The 12252-nt window shown below is 47.0% G+C and overlaps 1 protein-coding gene across 1 annotated transcript in view; it reads left to right on the top strand.

The window, feature by feature from the left end:
• Positions 1–11237, top strand: part of LOC112237797 (E3 ubiquitin-protein ligase DTX1-like) — a 41565-nt gene extending 30328 nt beyond the window's left edge. The window contains exons 5-8 of the mRNA XM_042317121.1: positions 5025–5248; positions 6499–6560; positions 6950–7336; positions 8158–11237. Of these exons, the coding sequence (XP_042173055.1) occupies positions 5025–5248; positions 6499–6560; positions 6950–7336; positions 8158–8379 (895 nt within the window). The 3' untranslated portion in view covers positions 8380–11237. The remainder of the gene's footprint in view (positions 1–5024; positions 5249–6498; positions 6561–6949; positions 7337–8157) is intronic.
• Positions 11238–12252: the final 1015 nt, after the last annotated feature.

The following is a 12252-nucleotide window of genomic DNA, read 5'->3' as shown; positions in this document are numbered from 1 at the left end:
TAAGACAGTAGTTTTTTTTTTAGTCAATAATTGTTAGTTAGATTACTTGCTGCGTTATTACTGCATTGTGGAACTAGAAGCACAAGCATTTCGCTAACTCGCATTAACATCTGCTAACCATGATGTATGTGACAAATAAAATTTGATTTGATTTGATTTGTCTGTCTGTATGTGCTCCTGGACCTGTTAGGTAGTGGCTTGTTGACCCGTTAGGTAGTGGCTTGTTGACCCGTTAGGTAGTGGCTTGTTGACCCGTTAGGTAGTGGCTTGTTGACCCGTTAGGTAGTGGCTGGTGGACCCGTTAGGTAGTGGCTTGTTGACCTGTTAGGTAGTGGCTTGTTGACCCGTTAGGTAGTGGCTTGTTGACCCGTTAGGTAGTGGCTTGTTGACCTGTTAGGTAGTGGCTTGTTGACCCGTTAGGTAGTGGCTTGTTGACCCGTTAGGTAGTGGCTTGTTGACCTGTTAGACCTGTTAGGTAGTGGCTTGTTGACCCGTTAGGTAGTGGCTTGTTGACCCGTTAGGTAGTGGCTTGTTGACCTGTTAGGTAGTGGCTTGTTGACCCGTTAGGTAGTGGCTCCTGGACCTGTTAGGTAGTGGCTTGTTGACCCGTTAGGTAGTGGCTTGTTGACCCGTTAGGTAGTGGCTTGTTGACCTGTTAGGTAGTGGCTGGTTGACCCGTTAGGTAGTGGCTGGTGGACCCGTTTGGTAGTGGCTGGTTGACCCGTTAGGTAGTGGCTGGTTGACCTGTTAGGTAGTGGCTGGTTGACCCGTTAGGTAGTGGCTTGTTGACCTGTTAGGTAGTGGCTGGCTTGTTGACCCGTTAGGTAGTGGCTTGTTGACCCGTTAGGTAGTGGCTTGTTGACCCGTTAGGTAGTGGCTGGTGACCCGTTAGGTAGTGGCTGGTGGACCCGTTTGGTAGTGTCTTGTTGACCTGTTAGGTAGTGGCTGGTTGACCCGTTAGGTAGTGGCTGGTGGACCCGTTTGGTAGTGGCTGGTTGACCCGTTAGGTAGTGGCTGGTTGACCCGTTAGGTAGTGGCTGGTGGACCCGTTTGGTAGTGGCTGGTGGACCCGTTTGGTAGTGGCTGGTGGACCCGTTTGGTAGTGGCTGGTGGACCCGTTTGGTAGTGGCTGGTGGACCCGTTAGGTTGTGGCTGGTGGACCCGTTAGGTAGTGGCTGGTGGACCCGTTAGGTAGTGGCTGGTGGACCCGTTAGGTAGTGGCTGGTGGACCCGTTAGGTAGTGGCTGGTGGACCCGTTAGGTAGTGGCTGGTGGACCCGTTAGGTAGTGGCTGGTGGACCCGTTAGGTAGTGGCTGGTGGACCCGTTAGGTGGCTGGTGGACCCGTGTGCTGGTGGACCCGTTAGGTAGTGGCTGGTGGACCCGTTAGGGAGTGGCTGGTGGACCCGTTAGGTACCCGTGGCTGGTGGACCCGTTAGGTAGTGGCTGGTTGACCCGTTAGGTAGTGGCTGGTGGACCCGTTAGGTAGTGGCTTGTGGACCCGTTAGGTAGTGGCTGGTGGACCCGTTAGGTAGTGGCTGGTGGACCCGTTAGGTAGTGGCTGGTGGACCCGTTAGGTAGTGGCTGGTGGAGTTTTTAAACTGGGTTAAGGATAGAGATATAATAGCATGTTATCATAGTGTTTAATAGCCGACTCACTGGTTAATAGAGGACATTATTAAACTGCGGTGTGTGGTGACCATGAACTGAGCTGTGGTGTAGTCACTACATACCATCTAGAACTATTATTACTATACTACCATCACTACATACCATCTATAACTATTGTTACTATACTACCATCACTACATACCATCTATAACTATTGTTACTATACTACCATCACTACATACCATCTATAACTATTGTTACTATTCTACCATCACTACATACCATCTATAACTATTATTACTATACTACCATCACTACATACCATCTATAACTTTTATTACTATACAACCATCACTTCATACCATCTATAACTATTATTACTATACAACCATCACTACATACCATCTATAACTATTGTTACTATTCTACCATCACTACATACCATCTATAACTATTGTTACTATTCTACCATCACTACATACCATCTATAACTATTATTACCATCTATAACTATTATTACTATACTACCGTCACTACATACCATCTATAACTATTGTTACTATTCTACCATCACTACATACCATCTATAACTATTATTACCATCTATAACTATTATTACTATACTACCATCACTACATACCATCTATAACTATTATTACCATATATAATTATTATTACTATACTACCGTCACTACATACCATCTATAACTATTATTACTATACTACCATCACTACATACCATCTATAACTATTATTACTATACTACCATCACTACAAACCATATATAATTATTATTACTATACTACCATCACTACAAACCATATATAATTATTATTACTATACTACCATCACTACTACCATCACTACATAGTATGCACAGTATGTAAACATGCAGTGTAGTTGTCTATTTGAAAGGTCACACAAAAGCAATGATATCCTTTCTTTGGTGGGTCACAACACGAGGAACAAAGCTCCCAGGCTCAGCCCTCCTGCCGTGTCCGTGTGGTTGCTACCAGCGACAGTAACTCACAGCTCTCAGAGCGACTGACTAATTGCATGTCGGGAAGCTACAAAACGAACAACAAACCCTGTTTGTGATGAGTGGCAGCGCAGGAGGAACAGCGCGGGAGGAACAGCGCGGGAGGAACAGCGCGGGGGGAACAGCGCGGGGGGAACAGCGCGGGAGGAACAGCGCAGGAGGAACAGCGCGGGAGGAACAGCGCGGGAGGAACAGCGCGGGGAACAGCGCAGGAACAGCGCGGGAGGAACAGCGCGGGAGGAACAGCGCAGGAGGAACAGCGCGGGAGGAACAGCGCAGGGAGGAACAGCGCGGGGGAACAGCGGGGGGGGGAAACAGCGCGGAGGAACAGGGAGGGAACAGCGCGGGGGGAACAGCGCAGGAGGAACAGCGCAGGAGGAACAGCGCGGGGGAACAGCGCGGGGGAACAGCGCGGAGGAACAGCGCGGGGAACAGCGCGGGGAACAGCGCGGGGGAACAGCGCGGGGGAACAGCGCAGGAGGAACAGCGCAGGAGGAGCAGCGCGGGGGGAAAACTATTGTTTTTGATAATATTTGCCCATTCTAAATGACACCCCCCCCATCGAGGGGAGATGTAACATGGTTAGTTAGACTCCACAACTCTGCTGTGGTGTAGCCTGTACAGTACCGTGTACACATGGGAAGCTCTGTAGTTAATATATTACTAGTCATTTAAAAGACCAGGCCAAGACGTGTCAAGACTGGCTTTTGTTGTGGTCAAGTTTGTTGTTCATTATTGGAGATTTCCCAGGTGTGTGTGTGTGTGTGTGTGTGTCCGTAAGTGGTTAGTCAGGGTGGTATTAGTCAATAGAGCCGGTGACGTGGTGAAGGTAATCCATGATCCTGGGTGTGTGATGTGATGCTCACTGTCAGTTCTGTGACGTCTCCTCTCTCTCTGAGGTCACTGGCCAGCAGATGGAAACTCACGGATTACATATATAAGACAGGACACACACACACACTTGGTCCGATTCACACACTGCTTCTAGGACAGAGGGAGAGGAGGAGGTCTGTAGAGAGAAAGAACAGAAACTGAGTCCAGCTCAGAGATAGAATAAAGGTTTACGTAGCAGCCAATTCAAGCTGTGAGAGAGGGAGAAAGAAATAGAGAGAGAGAGGGGTAAAGAGGAGTGGAACCTCTTCTTCAACTTCTCATTGACACATCCCTAGTGGTTCTCTGTTCCCCCGGTGAAGAGAAAGGAAATCGATTCCTCCGTGACTCGTTTTCTTGTAGTTTATTACTTAATTGATTGTGCCGGGACTGACCTCTGTGGGAGAATGACAATCCTCACGTCCTTAATGTGAGTATCCATCTCTAGGAAGAAGTGTGTGTGTGTGTGTGTGTGTGTGTGTGTGTGTGTGAACTGCTGCTGATTTTATCGACAATGTAGCATACCCAACGACAACGCAGATCGTCATATCTTATCTATCTGCTCCGATATCGTTGACACTCAAAAGCTGTGTTGTCTGTGGTAAAAGTAGATGATCTGGGGAACTAGAGTTTAGTACAATATCTTTGGTGTGAAAGACACAGACGTTCTACCTGGACTCTAGAATGCTAGAGACGCTATTGGCGCGTTCTAAGAATCATCCAGAAATATGTCAAAGGACAAACAATAGGGATTGTTTGACTGACACCATCAGAGCCGTATATAGCTGGAGGCATCCTACGTGGGCTCTGGTCAGGCGTAGCTCGCTGTGTAGGGAATAGGGCGCCACTTAGACCCAACCCGTGTTCTCTGAAACGTACAGGCTAGACAGAGGATATCTGGCAGTACCATCTATGGTATGAGTCTTTGACCCAGATCAGGAGACTGGCCTGTGGGCCACACACACACACACACACACACACACACACACACACACATAGAAATAGATTATTCTAATTTTATGGGCACACACATACAGGTCATTGGCTCCTGGACATTTTTTGAATTGGTCACATGCAGCAGCTGGTCGTAGTAGGTGAGGTGTTGTTGCCAATAGAGATTACAGCTGGCCCGTGTACACCTCCTGAACGACTGATTCCCAAATGGCACCCTATTCCCTACATAGTGCACTACTTTGGACCAGAGCCCTATATGTAGTGTGCTATCTATGGTGGGGTGCCATTTGGGACAGACTTCTCTACCTGTCTATACTGTAGGTGGCTTGGTTAATGTCTTGTAATCACACGGACTAGGCTCGTCCCAACCCTGTGTGGGGGTCAGCAGTAAGCCTGCTGTATTTCTGTCTGTTAGTGTCAGGGAGGGTTTGTTTAGTGCAAGTCCTGTAACAGCTGATCCTAGGTCAGCGCTGCAACTCCCAGAGTCTTCCCAGGCGTATGTTTGGTGAGATGCCAGTGTGTAACCAGCATGTGGTTCCCGTTGTGTTTCAGCGTGCCCACTGTCCCAGTGAAGAACCTCAGTGGGAACAGCCCGGTCCACCCAGCGCTGGCCGGTATCACGGGGATCCTGATGAGCGCTGCGGGGTTCCCTGTGTGTCTCACCCGCCCACCCAAACTGGTGCTGCACCCCCCGCCCGTCAGCAAGAGGGACATCAAGCCCGTCCCCGGCCTGGGCCACTGCTGCCGCAAGACCACCAAGAAACAGGCCCGCAAAGGTACAATAGGACACACGATAAAACCAGCACTAATATATAGGCCTATACACACACACACACACACACACACACACACACACACACACACACACAGACACCCCTATACACAAATTCATTACATTGTGTGGAAGATTTTTGCTCAACACACTCATGTTCTCTCTCCTTCTCTCTCTCCTGTCTCCTTATGTTTTCTCTCTCCTTTCTCCTCTCTCTCCTCCTGTCTCTCCTTATGTTTTCTCTCTTTTCTCTCTCCTTATGTTTTCTCTCTCCTTTCTCTCTTCTCTCTCTCCTCCTCTCTCTCCTTATGTTTTCTCTCTCCTTTCTCTCTTCTCTCTCTCCTCCTGTCTCTCCTTATGTTTTCTCTCTCCTTTCTCCTCTCTCTCCTCCTCTTTCTCCTTATGTTGTCTCTCTCCTTTCTCCTCTCTCCTCCTCTCTCCTTATGTTTTCTCTCTCCTTTCTCCTCTCTCCTCCTGTCTCTCCTTATGTTTTCTCTCTCCTTTCTCCTCTCTCTCCTCCTCTCTCTCCTTATGCTTTCTCTCTCCTTTCTCTCTTCTCTCTCTCCTTTCTCTCCTTATGTTTTGTCTCTCTCTTCTCTCTCTCTCCTTTCTCTCCTTATGTTTTGTCTCTCTCCTCCTTTCTCTCTTCTCTCTCTCCTCCTCTCTCCTTATGTTTTCTCTCCTTTCTCTCTTCTCTCTCTCCTTATGTTTTCTCTCTCCTTTCTCTCTTCTCTCTCTCCTCCTCTCTCTCCTTATGTTTTCTCTCTCCTTTCTCCTCTCTCTCCTCCTCTCTCTCCTCCTCTCTCCTTATGTTTTCTCTCTCCTTTCTCTCCTTATGTTCTCTCTCTCCTCCTTTCTCTCCTTATGTTCTCTCTCTCCTCTCACTCCTTATGTTTTCTCTCCTCCTTTCTCTCTTCTCTCTCTCCTCCTTTCTCTCCTTATGTTTTCTCTCTCCTTTATCTCCTTCTCTCTCTCCTCCTCTCTCTCCTTATGTTTTCTCTCTCCTTTCTCTCCTTCTCTCTCACCTCCCCTTATGTTTTCTCTCTCCTTTCTCCCCTTCTCTCTCTCCTTATGTTCTCTCTCCTTTCTCTCCTTCTCTCTCTCCTCTCTCTCCTCTCTCCTCCCCTTATGTTTTCTCTCCTCCTCTCTCTCCTTATGTTTTCTCTCTCCTTTCTCTCCTTCTCTCTCACCTCTCCTTATGTTTTCTCTCTCTTTTCTCTCTTCTCTCTCTCCTCCTGTCTCTCCTCTCTCCAGGTAAGACAACAGAGGAGGTGGTGAAGCAGTATCTTCAGAAAGTCAGGATAGCACCAGAGGAGGTGAGACCTGTTCTCTCCAGTCATTGGTTAAGTCTGAAAGGACACCCTATGCCCTATAAAGTGCCATACGTTTCACCAGGGCCCATAGGGTGTCATTTGGGACGCGTCCATTATCATCACAACACATTATCTGTTGAAGGAAATGTGGATAGCCAAGTACATATTTAAAGAAAGACCTGCACGCTGCTCTGGCCTGTAACACTTTCATTGAGTAACATTACCTATTGGCCAGCTAGCCTTCATCAGCACTTTCAAGAATTGTATTGAATGATTCCCACTCACCTGCAACAGGCTGACTCAGCTGTGTGGGTGCTTTTCCTATTTTGGATAGCTAAGTACTTACAGGTTGGCTAAAGGATCCCTCCTATCTCCTCCTCTCCTCTCCTCAGAACTGTACCATCTGTATGGAGGCCCTCGGGGGGGCGTCAGGCTACAAGGGTGGTGACTTCATAGGTCGCCTGGCCCAGTGTGGGCACCAGTACCACCTCCAGTGCCTGGTGGCCATGTACAACAACGGCAACAAAGATGGCAGCCTGCAGTGTCCTACCTGCAAAACCATCTACGGCGTGAAGACGGGCAACCAGCCGCCCGGGAAGATGGAGTACCACGTCATCCCCCACTCGCTGCCTGGCCACCACGACTGCAAGACCATCCGCATCATCTACAACGTCCTGCCTGGCATCCAGGGCCCAGAGCACCCCAACCAAGGCAAGCCCTTTACAGCCAGAGGGTTCCCACGTCACTGCTACCTCCCAGACAGCGAGAAGGGACGCAAGGTAAGAACCTACGCTTTGACATATTCCATTGTAGCAGATACTGCTGTCCAGTACAACTCAAAGCTTTCTGGATTTTAGCCCAATCTTTGTCCTTTATAAACCCAGGACATTTTCCCTTGAAGTTGTATCGAGGAAACTCTGAAAGTTGAAATTATGAATCTGTCTCTAACCATCTCACCTCCTTTTCCCTCCACCTCCTCTCCCTCCACGTCCTCTCCCTCCCTCCCTCCACCTCCTCTCCCTCCACCTCCTCTCCTTCTCTCCCTCCACCTCCTCTCCCTCCCTCTCTCCACCTCCTCTCCCTCCATCTCCTCTCCTTCTCTCCCTCCACCTCCTCTCCCTCCCTCTCTCCACCTCCTCTCCCTCCACCTCCTCTCCTTCTCTCCCTCCACGTCCTCTCCCTCCCTCCCCCACCTCCTCTCCCTCCACCTCCTCTCCTTCTCTCCCTCCACCTCCTCTCCCTCTCTCCCCTCCACCTCCTCTCCCTCTCCCTCCACCTCCCTCCCCTCTCTCCCTCCACCTCCTCTCCCTCTCTCCCTCCACCCACCTCCTCTCCCTCTCTCCCTCCACCTCCTCTTCCTCCACCTTCTCTCTCTCCACCTCCTCTCCCTCCCTCTCCCCTCCACCTCCTCTCCCTCTCTCCCTCCACCTCCTCCTCTCTCTCCCTCTCCACGTCCTCTCTCTCTCCCTCTACCTTCTCTCCCTCTACCTTCTCTCTCTCTCTCCCTCTACCTTCTCTCTCTCTCTCCCTCTACCTTCTCTCTCTCTCCCTCTACCTTCTCTCTCTCTCCCTCCACATCCTCGCTCTCTCTCTCCCCCAGGTACTCAGACTCCTGCTGACCGCATGGGACCGGCGCCTGGTCTTCTCGGTGGGCACGTCCAGCACCACAGGCGAGTTGGACACGGTCATCTGGAACGAGGTGCACCACAAGACGGAATTTGGCTCCAACCTCACGGGCCACGGCTACCCCGACCCTAGCCATCTAGACAACGTCCTGGATGAACTGAAAGCACAGGGCATCACCGAGGAAGAGGAGCAATGATAGGAGGAAGAGGAGGAGACAGGACAATTAATTAATTCAGACTCTAACAGCACTTAAATGGGGTGGCGGTTTGGTGTAGAGGGGAAGGGTCCAATTACACTTTGGAAGATTCTCTGAAGATGCTGATTGATTGGAGGGTCCTAGAGGTTTGGGAAATCACACAAGCACACAGCGGAGTGTTAGGGTGTTTGTTTGAGTGAGGGCACAGGAGCGAGGGAACGAGAGAGAGAAATAGGCTCAGGCTTTGTTTAGATTTGACTGTGGTCAAAATGATGACTACACTGGTATAGTTAGGTACTAGCTAAATGAATTACAAAGAGTTGAGAGGCAGTACCATGTTATTTACTAACTAATTAACACTACTAAAAGAGAGAGAGAGAGAGAGGGGGAGAGAGAGAAAAGGATAGAAGAGATCAAGAGACTGAGGCAGAGAAAGGACAAAGATTGAGAGATGTGAAAGGGAGGGGAAGGGTATTAAGAAAGGAGGAAGAGAATAGAGCGAGCAAACGAGAGAGAAGATGGCAAGAGAATGTAGCTAGTATTAAATAGGAGTAGGGTAAATTAACTTAGAAATGGTACTACTTTAGCAGAGACACAGGAAGAGAGTGAGAAAGAAAAGAGGGGGAGAGACAGAGACAGAGAGACAGACAGACGTGCCTATAGTAACCACCTGCTTGAGTTTGATTATCAAGTGGCTTGTGCCCGTTGTGACTGTTTATATGTGTAGCCAGACGCCACCTAGTGGCCACTCTACTGAAAATACATTCAAAACACTGAATGTGACGAACAAAACAAACAAATCACACATTTCTTTTTAAAATGATACTCCGCTTATATTTGTATAATGAATGCATTGTCGTTATTGTCTTCATGTAACATCATTCCATGCGTCATACCTCTTTACATATATTTCAAAATTGTATTTTATACTCTGAATGATTTGAAGTCGTGGATGTTGTATGTTATGATACGATACGATGACAGTTAGCCCAGAAGATATATATGTTAATACCCATAAAACAACCTTGATGGATACTGGGATTGACTTTTTTCCCTTCCCTTCCAATTCAGATAGTTGTTGATTCTGAACCGATGTCTTGCTGTTTGTACTGTATGTACCCGTTGTATGTATGGAAAGGGGGACAATAAATCGAGTGCTGCTTACTTTTATAAAGGAGACGAGCATTTGAGATTCCCTGGGAAGACGCACTTGAGAAATGGGCCATGATTATGACCCGCCAGTGTTTGAAACCAGGTGAGAAGACACCAGGAACCCAGAACTTAAATATTGGACAGGTTGTGGTGTGTTGGTGGGTGAGGAGGGAGTCCGAGAAGGAACATAATAGCCTGTGAAGAAGAACTGAGTTTTATCATTGCATTAATGACCAGACTAAAACCAATAAATACCTCACTATTAAACAAACAACATCCGTAGCATATCCACACTGTAACGGATATACAAAATGTCTGCCTCCATTTCATTGGCTGGATTGGCTTCAATGCAACTGATTGGGTGGGCAGTGTAATGACATTCTTGTGTAGAATGTCGTTAGAAGGCGTCTACCTCCTGCCGGCAAACAGTGTCTTTGATCTTGTTCCTTATGGAGAACCTGTGCATCACCGGCCACTACGCCTGTCCGGTCTCAGTTGGGTCTATGAAGGACCTATTTCTAAGGATGTGTGTGTGTGTGTGTGAGCTCATACATATACCGTATGCATGCCTTTATACATGACATGTGTTTTAATGTGTACTGTTTGTACATCAACGTGTTTTGAGGTATGATTCTGTTACTAAACAACACACTTGGTCGTTTTTACCCCATTAATATCATGATCCGCTTTTCTGTTCTTTCTTTCTTTTAAATTGTCTGTTAACACTTCATTATTATTATTTAAATGTAAAAAGTTAACAGTTGTCTTGATCAAATGGTATATCCAGCTCTTTCTCATTTTGTACGTAAGCGTTGTTAGTGTCTGTTTGTCATTTTTTGGGTCAAATCTTTCTTACGGTTGAGTTGGCAACAGATAGTACTTTTCTTTTATCCACGGTGTACAGAAGGTCTGTATACTAAGTGTATTTTCATTGTGAAAAGGAATTTGAAGGTAGACTTTTTCTGACTATAATGTAATGTACTTTCACACCAAGCCACTAAGGGCGGCCTTCCCTCCTCCTGGAGACCTACCGCAGGTGGAGGCTTTTGTTCCAGCTCTGCTTTACCGTTGCCTGACGACTTAATTCAGCTTCTCTATCGATCACTCCACAGGGCAGGGATGGGCAACTCCAGTCCTCTGGGACCATCCCTCGCAAACACAGCTGATTAAGCTAATTGCGATGTAAACTGAAAATGGATTATTTGTGGCTTAATGGACTGTGTTAGCTGGGGCTAGGGAGAAAACCAAAACGTGCACCCCTTGGGGTCTCGAGTTTGGGAAATGCTGGTCTAGGCCCAACCCATCTCAATCTACTAACATTCTGCTCATCGGGGAACCTTGATTAGCGGAATCAGGTGTGGTATAGCAGGGCTGGAACAAAAGCCTGCACCCCCAGCCTTTCAGGGGGAGGGTTTGCCACCCCTTCCCTATGTCCCCTTTCCCCATTCAGATGACCCAGTTGTTCATCTTCGACTACAACCTCAAGTGTCTTTTGATGTGTACAGTCTTCACACAGCATCCCTTCATCGTTGTCCAATTGTTCATTTGAGGGGAACATGAGAGGTGTTTTACCTCATTCTTGGTGAAGAGGTTGGGAAGGGTGCTGGGTGTAGTGAATAAAAAGTGTTGCATTAAAAACATATGTACGTACACCAAAAACAATTGCTGGAATACGAATGATTAATACAAATAAAGAATCGAATGAAGAGTTGTTTGTTTTTTATTTGATTTCCTGTTCTGAAATATAAGCTGACTGACCACTGGTTTGATCAGATAGAGAACCCCTCTATTTGCCACAGTAGATTATGAACTGGCTGCAGCCCAAAATTGAAAGTGGATTGTTCTTCTACTTCGCTCCATGTCTGAACTCCCGCTCAAAGCCTCGCGTTCAACTGCGAATGTCTTTTAAACCTAGAAGTTGACCTCTTTACTTTCACAGTATGACGCTCAAAATAGATCTAATATATTTACTGTGTATTGCAATGTAGTTGTCGCCATATCAAGCCCTGGTACTTTATTGCGAAATAGTGGAGTTAACGTGGTTGATCGCTACAGTATCTAGCTAGCAGCAGGCCGGCAGTCAGATGTCAAAGCTGTGGCTAGCTAAAGTAGCTGACATTAGTTCCAGAGAGCCTACTATTGCAAATAGCTGCCAAAAACAACTGACTGGTTATATATGAGCTACAACAATTATGTAGATACAAAATACTTTTGTCTACTACATTTTGTGGTAACATCTAACAATGGAACTTGTGATGGATCAGTTGAATTGCTCAACCACAATAATCCAATGTGCACGCGCGTCCCCTATTACCAATTGCTGGATTTACACTCCCATTCCACCAGGAACAGTCTATCGAGCATTACATATAGTGAAGTAAAAAACAACTAACGATATTTTGGTGTTTTTTATTAAGATCCCCAATATGAATTGATTTAAATTTAGATCTGATCAGGCAAAAGCCTGGCTAGCTCAGTCGGTAGAGCATGAGACTCTAGTTTTGCTGCTGGCATTATTACCAATGTTCTTTGCGTTAGATATACAAAGGATAAAGAATGACTTACTAATGTACACTAATCTGGATATTGATAGTGCTTCTTCAGACAGTGAGTATTGCATATCAATGATGATATTGATGACTCATAAAATAGCAGTACTTTTGTGCCCTATAGCAACACTTTGCTTGTACTAGTCAATATGCCCAGCCAGTCCAGAAACAA

The sequence above is a fragment of the Oncorhynchus tshawytscha genome, unplaced genomic scaffold, assembly GCF_018296145.1.
Source record: "Oncorhynchus tshawytscha isolate Ot180627B unplaced genomic scaffold, Otsh_v2.0 Un_contig_7123_pilon_pilon, whole genome shotgun sequence".
NCBI classification, from domain to species: Eukaryota; Metazoa; Chordata; class Actinopteri; order Salmoniformes; family Salmonidae; genus Oncorhynchus; species Oncorhynchus tshawytscha.
Note: the sequence above shows the minus strand (reverse complement) of the source record. Positions and strands in the feature narration are given on the sequence as shown.